The sequence below is a fragment of the Aedes aegypti genome, chromosome 1 (genome assembly GCF_002204515.2).
Source record: "Aedes aegypti strain LVP_AGWG chromosome 1, AaegL5.0 Primary Assembly, whole genome shotgun sequence".
Classification (NCBI taxonomy): domain Eukaryota; kingdom Metazoa; phylum Arthropoda; class Insecta; order Diptera; family Culicidae; genus Aedes; species Aedes aegypti.
The window spans coordinates 197,333,805-197,358,654 of NC_035107.1; the positions used below are offsets into that span (position 1 = coordinate 197,333,805).

A 24,850-nucleotide genomic window follows, 5' to 3' on the forward strand; every position below is an offset into this window, starting at 1 on the left:
CAGTTGTTTTATTCGTTTCTTCAAGTCAAAGCACTTCTCTGTATAATCTTGCTAAAAAACCAAGGGCATTTCCATGGAGGACTTTGCCATGGAGGGATTATCTCGGCCGAACTGTCTGATACTTTGCAATAAAAAGAACTCAAATTGTTGCCAAATAGTGGTTTAGTAGTTTTAAGATACAATCAAGACATGAGTAAGTAAACCTTCCTTTCAATGTTTGATGTGTCACGTGACAATTCAAAAAGTGATCCCGGAATCGATTATTTTGAAACCTCGATACCGGTTCCAAAGTGGCCAACTGTATTCAGCTTGTGCTTTTCATCCATATATTGGTTAAATAATTTTGTTTGAAGTGTCGCATGAGAGTATTAACTCGCTGAAAACCCGGATATCATTTCTAAAGTGGCCAGATGGATTCTACACTACGTAGATCAATATGTAATACTATTATTTGCAAAATCATGAAGTTTAATGTGTCGCATGACATTCTAAAATCTCATTCGAAGATTCTTCGGAATCCCGTAAATCGATTCCAAAGTGTTTAAACAGGCCACATGCGTTGCAGCTTACCCATAGAAACTTTTGAAATCACGAAGTTTGACGTGTCGCGTGAGAATGTTTACTGATTTTCAATAATTGTCCGGGGTCAATGGTTTCTCGGAAACTCTGATACCAATCCAAATTGGCCAAATAGTTTCGGTATACTGTGCAGCTCAGTCGTGAAATGCAATCATTTGAAAAATCGTGAAGATTAATGTGTCGCTTTCAAAAAATGGCCCCGGAACAGGTTCTCCAGATAATCCGACAATTGTAATTCGTGCCATGCAGTGACCATAATGGACTTCTAGACAACTGTCCCCATCGTCATAGAGCTAATAATTGTAAAAATTCTGCTGATTTCACATTGAAATTCTACTTTGATTCTGGAATAACTCCAGAACCAGGCTATTAATCGTAACCAAATGCTCTAAGAAAAAGATATTGAAAATATGCAAAAACGAATAAAATACAATCCGAAAGGTGTTTTTAAACTCTCGTTTTGCAGAGTTTGTACCGGAGAGTGTGAATAAAAAAACAATTTATTAAAATGCCATTTATATTTTTCTTTAAATCAAACAATATCGTTGGTAAACAATCACACATGATCTCAATAATAAGAAATTCACCTCTATACCGGTTTGATTCATGTTACGGGCATCTAAGGCTTCAGTGAAGTATAACGCAATGAAAAGCATGTAAAATAAATTATTCCATTTGATTCCTTATTTCAATTAAATTTGCATGGATATCTAATGAAACTGCCAATTAAAACAAGTTTCGAAAGTGAGAATTTTTGAACGGCAGAAATTTAAACATTTCGTTTGTGTCTGGAATTTGAAGCTGTTCGTAATATGAATCAACTCCTATTGACCTATTGACTTCTGACCCATAGTGCTGCTGAAGATGATTCGAGACCAACAAAATAGAAACTGTGTTTATGCAAAAAAGAACTCACCGACAATGTCCATATCATCCGCAAAGCAAACAAATTGACTGGATCTCGTAAAAAACCGTGCCTCGGCTGTTAAGGCCGGTTCTCTGCATAACACCTTCTAGCGCAATATTGAACAATTGGCACGAAAGTTCATCAACTTGTCGTAGTCCTCGACGGGAACCAAACGAACTGAAATTTTTGCCTGAAACCTTCACACAATTTTGCACACCATCCATCGTCGCGCTCTTATTAGTCTCGTGAGCTTCCCGGAAAAGTTGTTATCGTCCATGATTTTCCATAGCTCGTTACTATCGTATGCCGCCTTGAAATCGATGAAAAGGTGATGCGTTGGGACCTGGTATTCACGACATTTTTGGAGGATTTGCCGTACAGTATAGACCTGGTCCGTTGTCGATCGGTCGTCAACAAAGCCGGCTTGATAACTTCCCACGAACTCATTTACTACAGGTGACAGAGGTCGGAAGATGATCTGGGGTAATACTTTGTAGGCCGCATTTAGAATGGTGATCGCTCGGAAGTTCTCCCAATCTAACTTGTCGCCTTTCTTGTAGATGGGGCATATTACCCCTTCCTTCCACTCCTTCGGTAACTTTCCTGTTCTCAGATTGTGCCTATCAGCCGGTGCAGACAAATGGCCAGTCTCTCCGGGCCCATCTTTATGAGTTCAGCTCCGATACCATCCTTACCAGTAGCTTTATTTTTCTTGAGCTGGTAAATGGCATCCTTAACCTCCCTCAAAGTGGGGGCTGGTTGGTTTCCATCCTCTGCAGTACTGTCGAAGGCATTTCCTTCATTGTCCCGTCCTTCATTGCCTGTGCTTTCAGCGCCATTCAGGTGCTCGTCGAAGTGCTGCTTCCACCTTTTGATCAGCTCAAAATGCTCTCATCCTTATCCATGCACATCTCGGCTTGCGGCACGAAACTGTTGCGGGATGCGTTGAGCTTCTGATAGAACTTACGTTCTCTTGAGACCGGCACAGCTGTTCCATCTCCTCGCACTCCGTCTCCTCCATGCGATGTTTTTTCTTCCGAAAGAGGCGATTCCGTCTATAACGCTCCACATTTTGCCGGGATCCTTGTTGCCGCATGACCACCCGCGCTACATTCTTCTCCTCCAGAACCAATCGTTCCGTCAACTCCGTCCCACGTACTCGAAGTTGCTCTTAGCTGCATTGTTGATGACTGCCTTCACTGTTTTCCAGCAGTCCTCAAGAGGGACTTCATTCAGCTCACCCTCTTCCGGTTATGCAGCCTCGAGGTGCTGCGCGTATGCCGCTGCGACATCCAGTTGCTTAAGCCGCTCTAGGTCGTACCGCGGCGGCCGTCGGTACCGTACGTTGTTAACGACGGAGAGTATTGGGCGCAGTTTCACCATCATCAGATAGTGGTCAGAGTCGATGTTAGCACCACGATAGGTTCTGACGTCGATAATGTCGGAGATGTGCCGTCCATCAATCAGAACGCAGTCGATTTGTAATTCTGTCTACTGTGGTGATCTCCAGGTGTATCGGTATGAAAGGCTGTGCTGGAAGTAGGTGCCATATTCTTGGAGGCCGCGAAATCAACTAATCGTAAGCTGTTTTCGTTCGTCAGCCGGTGGGCGTTGAACTTTCCAATAGTCGGTCTGAACTCCTCCTCCTGGCCAACCTGAGCGTTTAGATCTCCTATGCCCAAGTAACCAGTAAGCACGATAATGCGGCTCGGTAACAGCATTATATGCGCATATAGGGTAATCATTTGATGCATGTCAGTTTTATATACGCATATAATGCTATTATAATGCCAGAAAAGGCGAAATAGCGTGCCATTCTAGTGCCAAGATATAACCGTGCTTCTCTGCACCACTAATGCTGATATAAGACCACGTGAGAAACGTCAGTTGTTTTCGCCAGGTTTTTTGGGCGAATATGTTGTGCTTTCGCGTACGCAGCCAGACAGCTTTCGCGTATGCGGCCAAGCAACTGGTACACGAGGTAAATAAATGAAAGAATGAAAACGGAAACCTCTAATAGTATGCAAAAAATGTAATAAAATGATACAGATAGTACTTCTCCGTATCAGCCATATTCGTTTTGGTAGTTTTCATCCTTTTGAGGACTTGCAATTGCCACATTTTGATCCTCGTTATGATGATGAAATTCCTTATTTTGCGTCTCGAACCTGCGACACCCGTATTGTTGAGTTGTTGTCCTGCTCCTTTGCTCCTACGGCCACATAAGATGAATAGTATTGGAAAGAAAAGTGACCTATTTAAACCATCACTTTTCCCCGTCATAAAACCTGCAATTGTAGTAGTGAGAAGATTTATGTTTGACTCCCTCTTACCACTATATGCAAACACAAAGCTCGTGGTATGTATGTCAAAACACTTGATGGCATTTAAACATGCCCTGTATTCGAATATAAAGCCAATATAGTGCTTATTTAATGCCTGTATGCATCAGGCTTAGAAGCATTAATGATGCCGTAATAGGGTTTCTATGCACCGGAAGTGCTGTTATAAGGTGTGTAAGCATTTGTGGTGCTATTATAATGCATGTACGCATCTATGATGCTGATTAAGGGCTTATTATTAGTGCTTATGGTTAATTTGGCCATTAGCTTATAAATATTTATTTTTGCTACAACAACAACAATTTAAATACATCTTGTTTGAATAATAAGTCTGTGTTTATTCTGAAGACCTTAAGATCATCAATATTCATAGTCTTGTTAATAGTAGTACTCTTTCCGACCCATATGAAGCTTGTGGAAGTTTAACAACTACCGAAAGCTAAACTTTACATATACTTTGCAATTGGATTAAATGAACAAATTGATGTGAAGTTTTTGCGAAAAAGTTACACGTCCTCTCAGTGAGAATCGAACTCACGACTCCCTGATCTCTAGTTAGGGCGCGTTACTCCTACGCCATGAGAGGACTCATGAACGCAGAAGTTAACCTGAATTCGATTTCAGCTCAATAATCACGTGGTCCTTTTTCGCAAAGTGCACCTCTTTCGGAAGAATTAGATGCCCATCCAAACACAACGCTTTCTATTCATATCCAATGCCTAGCCCGAGAGCGCATTATTTTTCAGGTATTGAAATAGCACCCTACACTAGCCAGCACCTGTGCTGGCTGAGGATTCTATTGTGTGGGCTTCCAATGGGTCGCGACGTTCTCAAACGACCAATTACGGAACATGAGTCCGTTGCTCGATAAATACTTGTTTTCAATTGTGAATCGTGGTTTATGGCTAACCAGCCGAGTGGAAGTTTAACAACTAGTCTGCACACTTTATACACTCCCGTGCAAAAGTTTGGGTTCACCCCCTAAAAAACTTGCAAAAGTGTTCTGTCCATATCTCTGTGATTACACGTCCAATTGAAACTCTCTAAGTCGCATTCGAAAGACAAAGAGTTATTCTTACTTCGTATGTATTTTTCCAAACACATTTTTTGAATTTTGTATACTAAATTTTTACTTAAAGTTGTGACATTTTTCAAAAAACACACTGAAAAATCATATTTAATTTCCTCAGCATTGGGTCGACCAAAATTTTAAATCAAAGTGTCATTAGAATCGTAATCTTATATTCTTTGAAGAGACCCCACGAAATTTTGGCGGAAAAATCTGGAAAGTATTCAAAATCAATGAAACAGTCAGTCAAGTCATCGTGCAAAAGTTTGGGTTCACCCCTCAGTATGATGCAAATCGTGCAAAAGTTTGGGTTCACCAGAGCCGCACGCACATCATTTTTGTCAATATCTCTGCCATTTTTCAATCGATTTTAATAGTTTAAAGCTTTTTTGAGCGCAAAACTTTTGCACGATACACCATACTGAGGGGTGAACCCAAACTTTTGCACGATGACTTGACTGACTGTTTCATTGATTTTGAATACTTTTCAGATTTTTCCGCCAAAATTTCGTGGGGTCTCTTCAAAGAATATAAGATTACGATTCTAATGACACTTTGAATTAAAATTTTGGTTGACCCAATGCTGAGGAAATTAGATATAATTTTTTAGTGTGTTTTTTGAAAAATGTCACAACTTTAAGTAAAAAATAAGTATTCAAAGTTCAAAGAATACGAAGTAAGAATAACTCTTTGTCTTTCGAATGCGACTTAGAGAGTTTCAATTGGACGTGTAATCACAGAGATATGGACAGAACACTTTTGCATGTTTTTTAGGGGGTGAACCCAAACTTATGCACGGGAGTGTATATGAAAACATTTCGTTTTCAAATGGTAAAAAAGTTCTAAAAGGAAGTTCATGTGATTTTTACCCTATCTGACCTAGCAATCCTCAAAATTTCATGGAAAAATATTGGGTTATGCTCAAACACGAGCATGTTGAATTTTGTGTGTCAGCCATGTAGCATACGGGTTAAATCAAACAATTGCTATATTGTACCAAGCATTTTGTAAATGAAATTAATTTATTTCGTATTAGGCACAACATTGATACACAATGTATGAATCTTTCGTAAAAACATGACGATTTTTTTTTTTTAATTTTATTGCATTTGAAATGGATTCTGTGATAATATACATGATTTTCTACGAAATGTGTCTACGAAATTACTTTGTTCCAGAAATCAATGATTTCGTGGAACAACCTATCGGTTTTGGCAACGCGGGACATAGCTAATTCCACATATTGAAAAATGCTCAGCAATTCTTACACATAGCAATTATTTGCAGTAGACAGTATGTCGTTTAAGACAAAGCTAAAAAAAGACAATTTTTCCACCAAATGTTTTCTATAAAGTTACGAACTTAACTCGCAGGTAATGCTATCGATGACACATGACACAACTTGAATCATTAATCAAGTTGACGATATCTGCCTGTGCAAAATATTGAAATTCCGGACAAGTCTTATCCGATTTCTGTGGTTCAATGCTTTTTGATTAAACCACGAGAACTCCGACTATTCATTTTGTCAATTGTATCCAACAGTTCTAAGCAAAACTAGAGTAACTGGTTTAAGGCTTGAAAATTTGCATATATTTTATACTTATACGCGTTAGCTGCCCATAGTGCGGCTATTAAATTTGAGTATTTGTTCTGGTGTTCTGGAACTACATATTTTGAAATCTTAAATAAGACTAACTGAACACGGATTCCGGAACATATTCAAAAATCCCAGATAGTTATCTCAAGGATACTGACCAAAATTCTGATGTAACGCTGTGTCAAGTTTAACAAAATTCTGGTCAAGATTATTGAAGATTTATGTAAAGGATTCCAATAGAATCATAAGTAGAATTCTGAGAGAATGTTATGACAGTGAAGTAAAAACATGAGTGAGACGCAATGTTCGAAATATCAGAAATTCATAGCTAGAATGTGAAGGGTTCCTTAGCCGAGTAATTAGAGTCCACGGCTACAAAGCAAAGCCATGCTGAAGGTGTCTGGGTCCGATTCCCAGTCGGTACAGGTTCATTTCGTTATACAAATTTCCTTGACTTCCCTGGGCATAAAGTATCATCGTACCTCTGCTACACGATATACGAATGCGAAAATGGAAACTAATGCAAAGAAAACTCTCTGTTAATAACTGTGGAAGTGCTCTTAGGCGGCATCCACAAATTATGTAACGCTTTAGGGGGAGGGGGGGAGTAGGCTCAAGCGTTACGGCTCATACAAAAATTTAAAAATTTTCATACAAAAAGCGTTACGGACGGGGGGGAGGGGGTCGAAAATTTTCAATTTTAGCGTTACGTAATAAATGGACGCTGCCTTAGAACACTACGCTGAGTAGCTGGCTCTGTTCCAGTAGGAAGAGAAGGAAGAAGAAGAAATTTATGTATAATTTTAACAAAGGATTGAATTTCATTGATTTAACACCGTTTGATATAAATGTTCTTTCACAGAGGCTAACCGAGATGTTTGAAAGTATATGGTTATGACAGCTTAGCATACGAGCATTTCAAAGGCAATGGTTGCATTAAGTATAGTTTAAATTATAATTGAAACTTGAAATTTTGATTGATGAATAAAAGTTGGGTTATGTTTCGGAAAATTTGAATAAGCTAATTCTGACCTGCTGTCGCCCAAATGATGTAAAATTCGTCAATATTCTAATAAAACTATTCTTCCTACATTATCATCACAATCAAAGTTGTCTGGTAAACACCAATGTCGAGTTTTCAAACTAGGCTTTGTAAAATTTCATCTCACATTTGCCAAACTTTTTCTTTGTCTGTCGTATTATTCAAAACGTAAATAGTTTTTAATGAACACCATTTGGAAATGCATATGAAACACGATAAGTAAGCAAATGAGATAATGATATCAACTGTTTATGAAATGCGGGAAATTTCAATGGTTTAGGTAAAATGCGGGACATCCCACGGGACACTTTTCAGCGCGGGACAAATGATTGAAATGGTCTGGTCACTTTAAAATAACGAGTAGCGTTAACGGTAGACAACTGCAATAAATAGGGAAACGTGGGCTAACGAATTGTAAAACGAATCTATCATAAAATAATTATATCGCGAGATTGTGTCAAGTACAAATATTTCGTATGGCGAATGAAAATGGCAAGGTATGTACAAATTCTCATTTTAAGAAAGGGATATTAGAAAAAATACGTAAAATTGTTTTTGCAATTTCTCATCGTAATAGGCTGTTTTTCATCACGCCAATCTGTCATGAAACGGCCTACTTTTTTGCACTGAAGTCTGTAGTGCGGGAATAGTCATAACGCAACTGAAACCAGTGCTGTAATGACAGCGACAGCGTTGACAGCGACAGGTGAGATGGAAAGAGAAGAAGAGATGACAGATGTGGTAGGAACTGTCATCGGTAAGAATGTAAATAAAAACAAAGAAGAGTTAGAAGTTTTACAAAGGTGTGAAAACATAGTTTAGCGGGAAAGTAAAAATTGTTAGAGTTATCAAAAGTTGTTTTAGGAGAAAGGTTCAGAGAAGTTCTGCCTGAAATAAAACGGGCTGATTCACAGAAATTGTTTGTGCCGTCAACTTGATCCGAACAAACATATAAATGATATATTTTGAACATGTTTTATTCCTTTTTACGCTTTTATTGAGGAATTATCAGCTTATATTAAGTGTGATGTGAAATACTATTAAACACACATTTTCTTCCTAAAGGCATTGGCGTAAATACGGGGGGCTAGGGGGGGCTTAGACCCCCCTAGAAAAGTTCAAGCCCCCCCTAGAAAATTTTTACTCTTATGCTAAGTATACACCTTACTTAAGGGATTTTTTCGATCAGAAGAGTCAAGCCCCCTCTAGATTTGAGTTCAAGTTACGCTAATGCCTAAAGGGTTGCGTATTTTATGGATGATCCCTTATGTACATCAAAAATGTACTCAAAATTAAAAATCTGTGATTTATCAATCCTATTATTGTTATGGTTGACTTACTGATGTGGATTGACGCATGCAACTGGATTTGTCCCACTTGCCCCGTTTAGCGAGGTAACTGCGTCTAATGGCTTATTTTAAAACTTTCTCCTAAGGTTTTCACAGTTTCAAAATTATTCGATGCGTTTCACGCACACACCAGCAAACATGTTACCAAAACGTGATTGTGTTGTTGGATTTGAAAAATAGTGACATTTGAAAATTTTATTGAACAATTTGTTTGAACTACAGTTTTTTTATGTCCCACTTGCCCCGGGGTACCTTATATCTTTATTAACGAGATTTTTAACCTTAGGCTGGTTTACCACGGGACTTACTTCCCTTCTGAAGAAAGCCGTCACTAGAATTATAAAATTATAAGCAGTGTTCTGAATGTTCTTATCAATGATGCGAAATCTACGATTTTTCGCACTTAAGGAAAATGCTTTTTTCGCTTCCTCACGTGAACATCTTTTATCGCTCACACTAATTTTCCCTGGAAGACGGTGCAGGATAACCGAAAATCACTCCACTCTGGGGATAATTTCTTTTTAACTCCATCATATTTTCGCTCATCAACTGCTCCCGAGAATTATCACTATGTGGATAAGCAAAAACTAGTGCCGGCGACGGGATTCGCCAGCAGGATGTGTAATTGCACTACTTAAAATTCGTGAAGCCCAAAATCTGTTTCTGAACTTAGGTCTCTAATTGGAACTTATTGGAAAATCATTGAAATTTTCATCGAAATTCCAATGGAACCGAAAATCGATACGCAATTGATTCACCACTCGTTTTTTTTCGGTTCCACGGACGACCATTTGTCAAATAGCGCAAAGGCTTCCAAAAACATTTCAATATTATTGGAAGGGCAATCCATGATAGTTATTCATAGTTAAAATTCCAATCCGATCAACACAACTATATTCTCTTGTAACGTAGATATTCATAAGACAACAGTAAGCATGTTCCTTCGCACAAACTCCATCGAAATTTTCCGCTTCGCCTATTCCTACCAACATTTGATCATCAGAATGTAAAAAACAACAGTTCCATTTTTTTCTGCCGCATATCCATTTTCCCTTTTACGATCGCATGATGATAATTAATGCAGGTGTAAATCCCTTTTATGAAGCGTCACGCAACGCTGTTCATTTCAACTGATCAATCGTCAAACCGACAAAAAATGAATCAATTAAATTTCCCCTTTTGTTTGAGTTTACTCATAGTAAAAAGGTATATTTGTCCATAGAAATAAAGAAAAAGAACAATAAAATATAATCATCATCGACTATGGCACATGCATCTGCGTTCTTTCCTTCTACGGGTACAAACTGCGCGCTCAATCCCTCTCGTAAAGCACTGGGAAGGGCTGATCGGTTGCCGGTTGCAGCCAGTTTTCGCAGGAGTATGCCGAGTTTTCCGTTTCGATCACGTGGAAGGTGTACGCATGCCGGCTACGGTCCGATCGGTTCGCGTCGCTCCGATGCACCACCTGACTGTGGATGAGGACCAGCGAGCCTGCTTTCACCGGGGCGGCACAGAAATTGGACTGAGGGTAGAGAGGGGCTGGCCGGTCGTAGATCAACAATTCGGGGAGGATTTATCTGGATTGCGAATGTATCTGGGGAAGTGGAAAAATAACATTAGAGTTGATGAAGACTGGGGGTTCTGCTGAACGTACCTTCGATGGACTCCGCTTTTATGTGATCCTTTGATGAAGTGCAGGCAACCATTTTGTAGAGTGGCGTCTTCCAGAGGAATCCAGAAACCAATCGTTGAACTGGGTTCCGTGTACAAATAGGTGGCGTCCTGATGTGGTTTGACTTCTCCTCCAATTCCGGGGTTTTTGAAAATGTACATACTTTGAGCAACGGCGGGCTTCTGGAAACCGAGCTGCCAACAGACTTCTTTCACGCGGTTGGAGAATGTGACCTTGTTGAAAACGGCATGATCAGTGTGTAGAGCGTGGCCGACTTTATTGAGCGCCACCGATGGATCTACCAGTAGTTCTCCGTTCTCTGCAACAGCACCTTCCTCGAAGAAGTACCGAACTTTGTCACCACTTTCGATGAAGTATCGGTCTCGGCTTTGGGTGGCGCTGGAATTGATGGTGCTGAAAACTTTCCGTTCCTCTTTGGGTGCATCTTTGTGAAGATTCTTTCCAGCCTCCAGCAGCTCTGTGACCTCTTCTGGAGTCAGGAAGTCGTCAATTACGGTATAACCGTCCTCCAATATCTGAAAGAATAAAACGAAATGCGAGAGAGATCCATTAGCATGTGTCTATTCATTCATCTGTTAACTACGCGTCACTCATTGTCAGGTTCAAGGAGGGCGATGACGGGTGAAGACATACTTCGAATTCCTCTTCCCTTTCTTTGCGTAACTAAGTCGTGTTCATAGTATGTGCTGCTTGATGACCTCACATTGACCAGACGCATCTCTCTGCGGACTACGGCAAATCAGAAAGAACGCATTGTTTTGTTTGGACGTCCTCAGCAATGCATAAATCTCACCGAGGGATTACTCATATGAATTTTCTCTCACAGCTATTCACTCTGTTATAAGGGTATGTGGTATTTCGAATAATGATTATGTCCGGTTTAAGAATTGGTACAACCTTGAAGTTTTTCCATTTGCCAGGAAAATATACCAATTGATAACATTTGTTAAATATATCAACCAATAGTGACAAGCTACTTTCTGAATGTATCTTGATCAGGATTTAGAAAATGCCATCTTTTTTTGATTCTTACTTCAGTTAACCGTTTTTGAATTTCAATTTGAATGTTTGTTTCTGATTTGGACCATGTAATATTTAACTATGTATTATTCATTCGAAGATGCACGAAAATTTTTGGCGAGCTTTTCATAAAAAGAAATCAAAAGAAAATGCATATCGCATACCCTCACTCTCAGAGGAAGCGACCCACTCATCCTGCACCGGATTGAACGTTGTCTGTATAAGGTGTTCAATCCCGGTTTACACGCAGATGAAGATTATTTTTAGAAAATTATGAGCAGTCGCTTTTTCACCGTCGGTCGCTGCCGGTGTGACGATGTGCACATTTTCGGAATTGCATCACTTGCTAGCGCGCTGCCCGATCAGAATCACTTACCAAGAGTATAACACATGTATGTCAATAGCAGTTATAAATAACAGAAGTCGGTATAATTTTGCTTTCACGTTGGTTTTGTATTTTATCTGTTGTACTATATATTTTGTAACAGACTAAAAACAAAATTTATTATATATAAATATGACATTGCATTTGTTCGATTCTTAACATTTATAACCGAAGTTATGAACAGTAACATAATATGCCATTTTTTTTAATTTCTTACATCCTTCAAACACATATTGTAGAAGTTTTGTTATAGTTATATGAGGATTTGTTATATTCTTGTTTAATTTGGTAACAATTTTGTTAGATATGTTTTCATTGTAACTGTTCTTAATAACGTTGCATATTCTAACAACTAATGATATAGAAATATTTTATATCAAAAGTACACATGCTATTAAAATCCTGTGCCTTTCTTCTGGTCGGGTGGTGCCAGTCGCCTCCACCGAAACGTGAAGACCGAACACGCTCAAAGTACAATCGTCACGGGGCGTCCCCCGTCAATGAGAATGATATGTTTATCTCATGGTGCACCGCACCGGGATAAATTTTCGCGAAATTTTTGAGTCTGAGGAAAACCGAGGAGTAAACGTAAATGGGAAATGCACTTGGCTCTAGATTGCAAAGTCAGGTGAGTGAGAGCCGACAAATTAGATGCGCAGTACGTTCAAGGGCGTGGACTAAACTGGGGTCCGTTATTGTTAAGCAAGTCAGGTGTGTCTGTTTGAGGTAATAGAATACACGGAAATAGTTAGCTTTTAGAAAAAAAAATAAAAAATAATAACGTTCCGAACTCCTATTTCGGGTGACTGTTATGTTTAAAGTTATTCCATATGCAGTTCTAAGCCTGATGTAATAATCGAAACAATGGGTCACGTCGTTTGCGAGCAAAAGATACGCGGGAAATATTAAAAATAATGTATCAAATGAAGTATTTTAAGTGTCAATAATTTGAATGTATGACAAATATGAATCCTGTTTTTTCTCCGTTTTCCGAACATGACTCAAATTCCGAATAGTGATGATTTTAATAGTAATAATTGATATTTTCGTAATTTTTAATATAAAAGACTTAATCATTGAAGAATTGATCTTTTTAAGAAGAAATTCGAGTGGATTTGTTTAAAAAAATATCGGTATAAAAAGTTGAGTATTTGGATTATGGTTCATGTTCGGAATTTGAAACAAAACAGTTCAACAGTAACAGTTCTTCTAATATTCCCACATATTCAAAAAGCTTTTTATTTGAAACTCTCAATTAAATATTTTGTCACGATGAGAGGGGTTTCAATTTGTTTCAATTTGTCCGATGAGATTAAGTATCTAGGGCTCATCTAATTATATACATAAAAATTGAATGGTGTTTGATGTCACTAAATAGCTTGAAAACGGGTCAACAGATATGAATGATTCTTCTTTCGCTTTGTTCGCCAGGAGTTCCGAGCTAGATAAAAAAATAACTTTCAAAAACCACATTGAAGGCATTCAAGCAAAATGTAACAAATATATCAATATGTATGTATCCACTTATTAGCGGAAAATCGAAACTTTTAGATAACTTGCTTTGATTTTCAAATAAATTTTCAGGCCGGTCATGTTGTATAATGTATCAATATGGACTAGCTGTTGTAATATTACTTGAGAATATTTTTAACTGCTACGACAAATGAATTGTTATATACAGCATTGGAAACAAAAAACTAAACAAATGCCGATGTTTGGAGTCCTGTACTTCTGTGTATAATGATCCAAATGACATGAAATTTTGGCGGCGATCTAAAAATAACGCGGATTGAATTTTAACATGTCTTATATTTATATACGGTTTTGAATTGGAAGCAAAAAAGTAAACAACACCAACGTTAAATAACTTAAAACAGAAATATATTTCAAAATAATCTCATACTTGTTTGTGCTAGGACTGTGCCGGATTACACATTACTTCTTCTTCTTCTTCTTGGCATTAACGTCCTCACTGAGACAGAGCCGGCTACTCAGCTTAGTGTTCTTATGAGCATTTTCACAGTTATTAACTGAGAGCTTTCTTTGCCTAAGTTGCCATTTTTGCATTCGTATATCGTGTGGCAGATACGATTATACACTATGCCCAGGGAAGTCGAGGAAATTTCCTTTACGAAAAGATCCTGGACCGACCGGGAATCGAACCCAGACACCTTCAGCATGTCTTTGCTTTATAGCCGTGGACTCTAACCACTCGGCTAAGGAAGGCCCCGGATTACACATTAGAGGTATGCAAATTTTCTAAAACTATTTATTTCTGAAGCTAAAAGACACATCATGGTCTGTTCACTTGTTATTTCCAATTTGGAACCGTTAAAAACTTAAGACATGTGTATGAAAATGTTAAAATTCAACAAAAATGCTAAATTCTTGTTATTTTTAGATCGCCGCCAAAATTTCATGTCATTCGGATCATTACACTCAGAACTACAATTTTGTATGCAAAACGACAATTTTTTACTTGTTTATTTCCAATACTGTATATGTCAAAAATGGCTTCATTCAGTATTTGTTGGCGATTTTACGCCAGCGCGCCTCTCTGTTTTTGGTCTCTATAGACGAATTTTGTTCGAACCAATAGGTACAGTAGGAACGGAACGCATCGGAATAACAGTCTGACGGGGCGTTGCAGGGATGTTGTTTATATCGAGTGGTAAAGTTGAATGAGTTGTTAAGGTAGCGCAGATTAAGATAGTGCAGATTTCTAAACGAAATTACTAGTGATTTTCTTATATTTTAATTCGTAATCGTGCATTCATTAACTTCATTTTAAAGGTAGTATCTATGTAGTTGATGAAGTGATTGTTGAGCCTAATACTAGTGTGATTCTGCAGGAAACTACTCGCCGGAGGGCAATCATGCACTTAACCTAAAGTAATTAGTAAACTTTATGAGTTAATGTGGTAAAAGGCTTCGTGGCCTTGCGGTTAGCGGCGTCAGTCGTCTAGGCGTATTGTGCCACGGGGTGTGGGTTCGATTCCCTCTCCAGTCGGTGAAAACTTTTCGTCAAACGAAAAATTCATTGCTGGGCTACTGGGTGTTTGGTGTTGTCCGTTGCCTAATGTTAGTGATCGTTCAGTCTGTGCAGCCTATGCGCTGAAGACGGTGTAAATTGTCTCTTAAAAGTGGATTATTCCTTAAAACTATGCCTTTATTAAAAACTATCCTGAACATTACAGTACGGTTCATAGTACGGGTAGCGAACAGATTATATCTTTATTACACTAACTGGTTCTTCGACTAGACATTAGACTGGTTCAAAAACTGAATGAATTGGACTCGACACGAAAACAGGACTAAACGTAAGTCAACGAAAAAGACAATTTAAATGAGAAATTCTTATATAAAACACACAGATTGAACTTAATTTTAAGCAAACGTTATACTGTTCAATGAACGCAAGATTAATTCGTTAAAAGTTATTAATTCTTCACAGGAAAATAATAATTATCCGAATTGGAACCAAAACTCAGTTTCTGGGATTATTATTACGGAACCCCTGAATTTAGTTCCAAAAATTTATGATTTTCGTTTACATACGGAAACGAGAATTAGCCGGACATGTCAAGTCGAACCTTACGGTCAGGCAAAGTGGTTGGTGAGACGAACAGTGCAAATTTTGGTGCAAATAGTGGTGTGCAAGTGGTGGTCAAGGCAGCTCCGGAGGATTTACGAACATGCCAAGTATGCAGCGGACAAGATTCGGACGAAATGGTGCAATGTGACGTCTGTTCCAAGTAGCATCACTTCCAATGTGTAGGAGTTTCGCAGCAAAATAGGAATTTTCCCTGGAGTTGTAACAAATGCGGGTCAGCGAAAGGTGTCCAGGAAAACAGTTGGTCGGTGTTCAGACAGACCGGACTAGATGCTATTTTGGCGTTCTAAAGATATGATGAGAACCCCATCAATTTTGATTTTTCTCGATGCTATTTCAACATCAGTCTTAAATATCATTAAATAAAAAAGTCTCATGAATACAGCAAATAATGTAAATATTTTGATATTTCGAATGCCTGGGGTACGTTTTCCTGAAACCTCAAAAAAAACACCTGGTCCAGTCTGAGAGAGACACAGAGTAGTTGCACCGACCCTTTCTCAAAACGTTGAAATGGATCCATCCCGTCGGTTTTCGCATAACGTGCCGGTCCCAGAGTATCAACGCTTTGCTCCACATTCGAATCGACCAGCGATTCACAACCAGAGCCATCCGTAATCATCCACCATGCGAAACAACCGGGCCTACAACTAAGAAGAAGAGGAAAATCCGATGTATTGCTGTGTGCGTTCGAAACGCAAATATTAAATGCGGGAACACCCAACGCGGTAAGATATTCTACAGGCAATCCGATGTCAAAGTAAGCTTTTCTATGCTAGGTTGGCGGTCATATGTGTAATCGTTGCTAGGTGTCCTTTAATAGTTTTGTCTTAAAGCATTTGAAGGACATTTAGTGAAGATTTGCACCTCAAATGCACACAGCATTATATCCGATTTCTTGGAGGCAGTTAGCTGCCCGATAAACCATTTCGAAGGATCTCCCGACTTTTTCTGGAAACCCGGAAGAGAGGCCACTATTCCTATCAACCTTCAACAGAACTACCACTCTTTGTGGATTCACAAACGAAGAAAACATAGTACGATTGCAGAAAAGCTTAAAAGGTCGGGCATATGAGGCGGCAACGCAAGCTGGGAAGTACCAGTGCAGTTGTGTAAGTAGTACAACACAGAGAATGTTCCCGAAAAATGCAATGCGAAGCCCAGAAAATCGCTCCGCACATAGTGATCGATTATAGTACTATTCTGTTCAAGTGATGATAAGCTGACGTTGCGGAATAGAGTTTTTGCAACAATAATAGGAGGGAGATGTCTTTGTTGCTGCATGTTGGGTGACAATTGATTCACTGATCCAGAGAATGTGTCCAATGCTGTTTTCAAAAATATCATAGCCCGTCTGGTTTTTGAGATTTTAAATTTAACTATTTTTTCCAACTTGCATGCAAGTTTGCCAGCTTGTAAGGCAATTTATCTGCTTAATCTGCCACAGAATTCGAACTTGATATGTATAACGATACTTATCAACAAAGTTTATAAAACTTTTGATGCGGAAAAGCAGTTTTTGATGGTTTAAAAAAGTATTGTATTTTCCCATATCAGAGAAACGGAGATTTTTTTTATGAAGACGTCAGGCATGTTGGAAAAATCAATTAAATCTTAATTTAATCGTTAATTTCATCCAAATCAAAGATGTTTTTTATTTTGCATGCTTGGTGGATCAGATTACAAAACAGTTTAATAAATTATACCTTAAATTTGATGTGAACATCTATAAAACCAGAGATATATACAACTTTGGCGACCTGTAACTAAAAATGGTGAAGTGCTGGATCATTTCTGAGAATGGCATCAGATTCAGCATCCCCAAATCTACTAGAGACACATATTTTGATCCTTGAGACACGCAAAAATGTCATTTTTGTTAAGCTGTGTTACAGTAATAGAACATATAAAATGCGCAATCTTTATTACGATTGATGGATGTTATGCTCAGATATACATCTCGGTTTTTCCTGAATGCAAATAGGAAACACCAACCATTCCGTGTGTTTTTCAGTTGAGACATCGAAGCTGCATTTGACACGCTGCTGTTGTCCAACCAACCAACTGCTCTACTCCAGATAGACAGACAGACGAACATTTATCAGCAGGTAATTGGTTCGCTCTGTTTTCTCCATAAGCCAAAAAAAAAAAACGTACATCGCTGCCATTGAACCTGTACCTTCACGCAGTCAGTGGGTCATTTCCCAGCGAGTGATAATAATTGCTTCAGTGGCAATTTAGCACTCGGCTACCGAAGCGCGTCCATGTAGAAAAAGAGGGGCGAAAATGCGTAGGTTCGGTTCCGCCTTTCGATTTATTAAAAAAAACTTTGATTTTAATTTGCAGACGAACACTAACTTCCTCCCATGCGAGAGTACGTAGAACGGTATTGACCGGTCAATTCTGCAGGCCCCGAGGGTATGACGTAGTGCAAATTTGAAATTACCTACAATCAAGTGCGCTATACCACATGACCCGTCCAGCGGTACACAGTGGCGTGCTTGCATACAAAAGTCGGACAAAATATCGAAAAATGTTCAAAAGGTTCATTCACAAAATTCAACACCCCCTCGTTACGCTTTTTGTATGAATATTCCACAAATTTTGTATGAGGTCACCCACCCACCCCTTTCAGCGTTATGAAATTTGTGAACAGGCACAAAACGGAAACACAAGATCAATATTTTGAATATAAAATATCGATGCCGAATTTTAAAGTTTTGTCCGAGTTTCCGCCACTTTGGCAAAGTAGAAGGTGGTGGCGTCAAAGATTCGGTTGGCTGATTCGTCAGTCACTTTACATGGCCATATTTGTATGCAGGCATGTGCTCTGTAAGCAATCACTCTCTAGGGGAGCCGTTTTCGGTTGGCAACGAGTGATTTCCTTCTAGGGAAACTTGTACTGAGACTTGAGAACCGGGGGCAGACTTGCCTGGCGATCGTGTTGGAAGGCAACCCGCATTCTGCGTATTGCGGTAGCATTCTTCTGGAAGGATTTGTTTTTGACGGCACTGTTAAGATGATTGGCAAACAGCATAATTATATAAGAGTAAACAACGGTCACAGAACAGCTGAAATTTAAATTTATTGACAAAACATTGATTCTTAGAGCTATGGTTTCAATTTTCTCCATTCTCAAGGAAATGAGTTATTTTTCACAATTCATTTTATTTGATGAAGGCATATAAGGGGTCCATGTAGCCAGTGCGCATCGATTGATTCAAGTGAGGAAGCATAGAGTGCCGCCTATCGTAGTCAGTTGTTTCGAATTTCAAGGATTTAGGCAGAAGATCTTGAGCTACATTAGGGGAATCAAGGTTTCATTCATTCTAAATCGCAATGTAAGGGGAATGTCGCATTTCGCCGGAAACTATTAAATATCGCGAACCTGTCAATTCCCATAGTGAAAAAGTATGAAAAAATATGTAATCTCTTTTTTTGAAAAGAAGAAGCACCATTTTTTTACTTGTTTGCTTTACTTGTTCAAAGTCGTTTTGAAAGGTCTCTCAAGTGACTATAAGTCACCTGAAGAGATCAAAAATGGAATAAATGATTTACTTGGATTTTACCCAGTCCAAGTAATCATTATGAAAAAGAGATCCCAATCTGTCATTCTTCGGAAAGGGCTCTCTCAAGAATATTACTTAGTTCACATTAACAAAAAAGATCCAAATAATATCAAAGCTTTAGAAAAAGCAAAACTTATGTTCGATGTACATTTATCATGACCGGAATTCCCCAGGCAGAATCTACAACAATTATCATTTACAGTTAACGAAAGCTTGCTCAATAATCATTCCCATCAGATAAAATATAATCATTCACAAGGTAGTTCTCTTCCGCCGGGTAACCGTTCAAATGTTTATCTTCTTCCATCGAAAATCTCATCAGAAAATTTACCTAATTTTAGTAACATGTCTTGTTCTAATTTTGATTTTTAAACTGAAAAATTTAATCAAATGATTGATGCAATGTTCAAAACCATCATTATGACTAAAGCAGTCTAAGTTGGTGTAAAATTTACTAATGAAATTGTTATTGGATTACGTTTCTCTAATGGATCCAAATGTTTTTTGAATAATTTGAATTGGAATGCTCGTTCTTTGAATGGTGAAGAGGACGAGCTGTTTATTTTTCTAACATTTAATAATATACATATACCAATAACTACTGAAACTTATCCATGTTTCAAGTGGATCCAAACTCAACCCATTTTTTGTAGTTTCATCGCACAAAACTTCATTTTTTCGTCATATACAAGTTTTTGAAACTTAGGGTGTTTCTGTTGAAACACAGATTAGTAAATACACTTTCATGGCTGCCTATTTTCCCTTTCAATGCACTGGACAGCCAATTAATTTGCTTCAAACTAAATTGCGGAAATTGACGAGCAATAAGTAATTTGTTTCCAATTGGTAACTTAAATGCAAAACATCGCTCATGGAATAATTTTGAAAGTTTTGTTTTATGAGTGCATTCCAGGGTATTTATCAATTTAATACCCCAATAGTACTACTTGATTTTCCTCTTCTAGAAACCCTTCTGTGATTGATTTAACCTTATACAACTTTGTAACGCAACAGAGCGGATTGCGATAAAGCCAATGGCTTAAGCGCCACCTTTCGAGAAAGGATCGTTTACCTTGTTCTAATATGCCGCCAAGAGGCCTCAGAGCAGGCTAACAGTTGTAATACAGAACTTAAATTGCACATTGACCCAACAGAATTGCCAATTGATCGAATGGATAAGAAATTAAAAATACAGAAAACACGATCCAAAACTAAATGGTAGTAAATGTAATCTCAACTAAAACTTCAACAATTCCGACAAATTCTTACAATTGAAGGCCTAGTTTTGTGAAGTCAATTACCTCAACTTGTGTGTGAGGCGTCTCCGGGATTCGATGGAGAAAAGCTTAATGGACAGCACTCTATGCTTCACACTAGGCGAAACGAGTTGACACGTGGTATTCCTCGACAACAAACACTAGATTATTGGATCGAATTCCACTTGGACCGTATTTCCACACCAAAGCTCTGGCTGGTGGTCCGTACTATAGGAAAACTACCATCAACTTGTCGGAGTGGGCTTGAGCTCAGTTGCGCGCAAAGTAGCCTAGACTTTCCTAGACTATCCTAGTTAAGCCTGAATAAGCCCAGATTGGCCTCCCACGTTGTTGGGCCTAATTCGCCTGACTAACTTTTCCTTCCCAAGGTCAATTGGTGTTCTTCAAATTATTCCAATTTTCTAACGAACTTCTTAAATTTTCGAATATAGTTAATAACTGCGTATTATGAATTCAAATTTGATTGCTTTCCAAAGCTCAATTTGTGTTCCACTATTACTTTCCACAGTGAAATTTGCATTTGAACATTATCACGTATTCCACCAATATGAAATAACGAGCGCGATTCGAAGTGGTTAGAGCATGAGCATGAGCATGATTGACCGCCCGCAGATGCTACTCCGTTATTGCAAGAACAGCTGTACTTACACAGGGAACCAACAGACATTACTCGGGATCAGTAGCATCCTCAATGTGTAAGTGCTGGTGCTCTCATTATTATGACAAACAATAACGGCGCCGGCTGCGTCCGAATGCAGGTCAATTTAGGGATGGGAGGGAAATGTTGACGTGTGACTTGCTTTATGGAAGCCGAGGAGTCCTCTGCACTTCCACAAGTAGACACTGAGAGTTTGGATATGGGAAAAGTTTGGGTAAAGGATTCGTTTTGGTAAACGATAAATGGATAATTTTAAATGAATGCGCCTAACCGGATTCGCGATATTACTCGATAAAAGCTTTGAACGCCGAAAAGTGTTCATCGCTCGCCCCACAGGAGCAAGCGACAAGATCAAAGGATCAAACACTACTAACGCGATCCGCGATACTATTCCACCGCGGTACGCGAACGATCCCGTCGCCCGCCCCCGCAGGAGCAAGCAACCAGGTCGAAGGATCAAACACTACTGACACTCGCGGCACTTTTTCACTACTACGAAAATGGAGTAGCAAAGCCTGACCCAGTTGGAACCCAGCACCAGAATAAACTAGAATAAATGGTAGGTTTCTGCGAGGGAGGCACCGATACTAAAAATTGGATACAATTGTTTTCCAAACTGCAAGATAACTCCAGTTTGCCAACGACAATCAAGGCAGGCTTAGTAAAAATTGCTAGTTTTCATTTGTTGTGTACCTCCGATATTTCTGAACAAACATTTAAAAATCACCACAGTTTTCTATGCGTTTAATTTTTAGTTTTAATGAAAACAGTAAAAAGAGCCTCATTTCAATACGTTACATTCAATAAGAATAAACGGTGCTTTTGAATATGCATGAATTGATTCTAATTCGATTTTTGCTACTTTTGATGAAATGCAAAAATATACTTAGGCTAATTACGCGCTTTTATCATGTTTGTCCATTGTTTAAGATCCGGGCTCACAGTGACAGTTCGTGACAGCAAAATCTCGGCTCACTGTGACGTAGAGGAATTTTGTATTGGTTCCTCCCTCCCAGGTAGGTTTAATCCAAGTGCATTCCATATAGACATGGCTAAAGAATAAAACTTGATTCTTTGTTAAACACATATAAACTTTATGTTTCGCACCTTAATAGACCATTTCCCTAATGTAAAAATTGTTTACATTGCCCTTGTGCCCAATGTTTTCACAGTTTTCACAGCCAATTTTCTCAATCGGCTACCCTTACTTAGGCTGAGGTGAACAAGGTGTGCAAAATTTCCATCTAGTGGAGCATTCGAATGGCGTACCTCATCGCATTAAAATATACTCTAAAAATAAATCTCGAACTGTCCGGCGCTGGCTGGTGGCGATGATGCGATATAGGTAGGTATGCAGCCGGCATTCGGTGACCAAATTTAAAACGCCGAACAGCTGAATCTATCCACCTTAATTTTTTCGACAAGTTTAAGAAAACAGGTTGAAAATCAGTGTTTTATAGAATACATCTTGTGTTTCCAATGTTAATGCATGTCATCAATTATTCTATAAACATGGATTTTTGGTTATTAAAACATATAATTTGATTTGGTCTCTACAAAACTGTATACTATATATTATATATTCAGACATTTAAGGAGTAAGTTTTTCAATCTAATTGAAATTTTTTGTATGATTTAGTGACTAACCAGTTTGACATTTTCCATCAAAACATTGCAAAATTTGCTAGACTACGTTTTGAAAACGTCTACCAAAGGAGAAGATTTTTAAAATTTGAGCATATTTTGTGATGACCTTTTTACAAACATAACAATGTGATTTTTACAATTCATATCTCAACATCTGAGAATCATTTGAATTGTATAATTTGAATAACAACTATCTAGATAGATATTATTCGGCCAAGTTAACAGTAACGAAGCAATACCCTTCAATCACAAAAAGGTAAAACCAGCATCCCAGTAAAGTGGAGTTTGTGGAAAATGAGGAAATGTGTTCTCACCCACTAACAGCAAATTTCAGCAAGTGTTTCTTCTTCGTCGTTCTAGATCCATTCATCCATCCAACTTGCCATAAGACAGAATAGTTGCACACGTCATTCCACATCAATACACGGAATGAGCAACGCAAAAGAAAGCTCCCGAAAATGATATACTCTGACTGACTGACTCATGATGTACCCAGCTATGTAAACAACGATCGAGATTTCCACCGAAATACAAAATTGCATTTTTCCTCGTATGAATCAAATGCCAACTAAAAATAAGTCTTTGTATCCAAATAGCGACAACAAGCTGTCCACATATCGTAATGCATGATCTCACCTGACTGATCAATTGATTCCTCATGGTGTTTCGTCGTTTCCAGAGCTAGCTGTCCAAACGTTATCACAGACTGTCACACTGTTGTTCCTCTCGCCAATTATTATCAACTGAACTTGAACTTCGAATTGTCCTCAATTGCAGCTTATCACTCGGATTGTTTTCGCTGATTTATAATTCGTAGCACCCGTAATAGCACACAGATCGCGTACGTTCTACCCGTGAATGAATACTCGAAGCTCTCTAGACACACTGCCGGTGGATTCGGACGGAACGATCGTTATTATACTTGGATGAAGTTGAGAGCGACTTACCCGTTGCCGGCTTAGCGATAACCGGTCATTTTTGTAAACGGCGAGAGAACTGTTGGTTGCTGAGAATTGAGAGAGGAGAGCATATAATGGAAGCATGATTACACTCTAAACAAATCAAACATGAACAATTAAATACCCATTGAAATATATTTCAAATTCCATCGTTTTACCCAAAACGATGTTGTACATAATTTTCTTGTTTAGAATGATTCAATGTTAGGAAGATAATAAAAAATCAACTACTAGTAAAATAAAACGTTAATGTATATTGAACAATGTTTATTGTTCAGTGTTATACAGTGCCGTGCGTTAAAAATGCTCACATTAACTATCTTGAAATTCGCTTGTCATAGTCAGTTGAAATCTTCAAATTATTCAACGAATTATCCTTTAGAAAACATGAAAACTATTCGAAGTGTCTGTGATAAGCTACAAGCAGTGTCCAAGATCGTTAGCGAGTGATTTAAAACAGAATTTAAAAGCAACACTGTGCATCGTAATCGCAGATCTCTCATCTCTCATTCTAGATTTTCTCTCGCCTCTCGCTTATACTTAACATCCTTAACATAGATACGATCGAATGAGTGTTGATTTGTTGTTTACTTTACCAACGGTGCTGATTCACGTGGGCTTCTGCTTCACGCAAAACTATTTTCATAGAACGTGGAGCGTACAAATTCTTCGTTACATAAATTTGCGATTTATTGTAGCATATTGTTTGAAACTAGTTGAACGACTCTAAAGAATAAATAATTTCTTAGTTCAGAATAAATAAACATTTATGAACTGTATATCGCAGGTTATTCCGATTTTTTAGCGTCTTGTGGTTTCGTTTTCGAAACCTTCATCTTCAAGACATTTAAACTAATGTTGACTCCTATACGTTACCTGTTCTGCATAGATTAAGGATCAAAAATTTTAAGCGTTCAGAACTCCTGAGAGCCCGAGATGATTTTGAGCGCAGACTACGTGTTGATATGCCAAGTACAATACAGCGTGGCATTTTAAGCACAGTGTGAAGATTTTTAAACCGACCCCTAACTAAACGATGAATTCCACGCGTAATTACCCACAGCTCAATTGGTAATTAACTTTTACATTAAGTACCCTTTGGGTGTGCCCAGTGTTCATAAGCTAGCTTTACGCAAATGAA

The 24,850-nt window shown here is 38.4% G+C and overlaps 1 protein-coding gene across 1 annotated transcript; it reads right to left on the reverse strand.

The window, feature by feature from the left end:
- Positions 1–10,058: 10,058 nt before the first annotated feature.
- LOC5567769 (phytanoyl-CoA dioxygenase domain-containing protein 1) lies at positions 10,059–23,650 on the reverse strand. Its single transcript, XM_001657619.2, is given in 4 exon segments — positions 10,059–10,454; positions 10,457–10,482; positions 10,543–11,096; positions 23,387–23,650. Coding segments are annotated over 4 exon segments (858 nt in total). The 5' UTR covers positions 23,411–23,650; the 3' UTR covers positions 10,059–10,200.
- Positions 23,651–24,850: the final 1,200 nt, after the last annotated feature.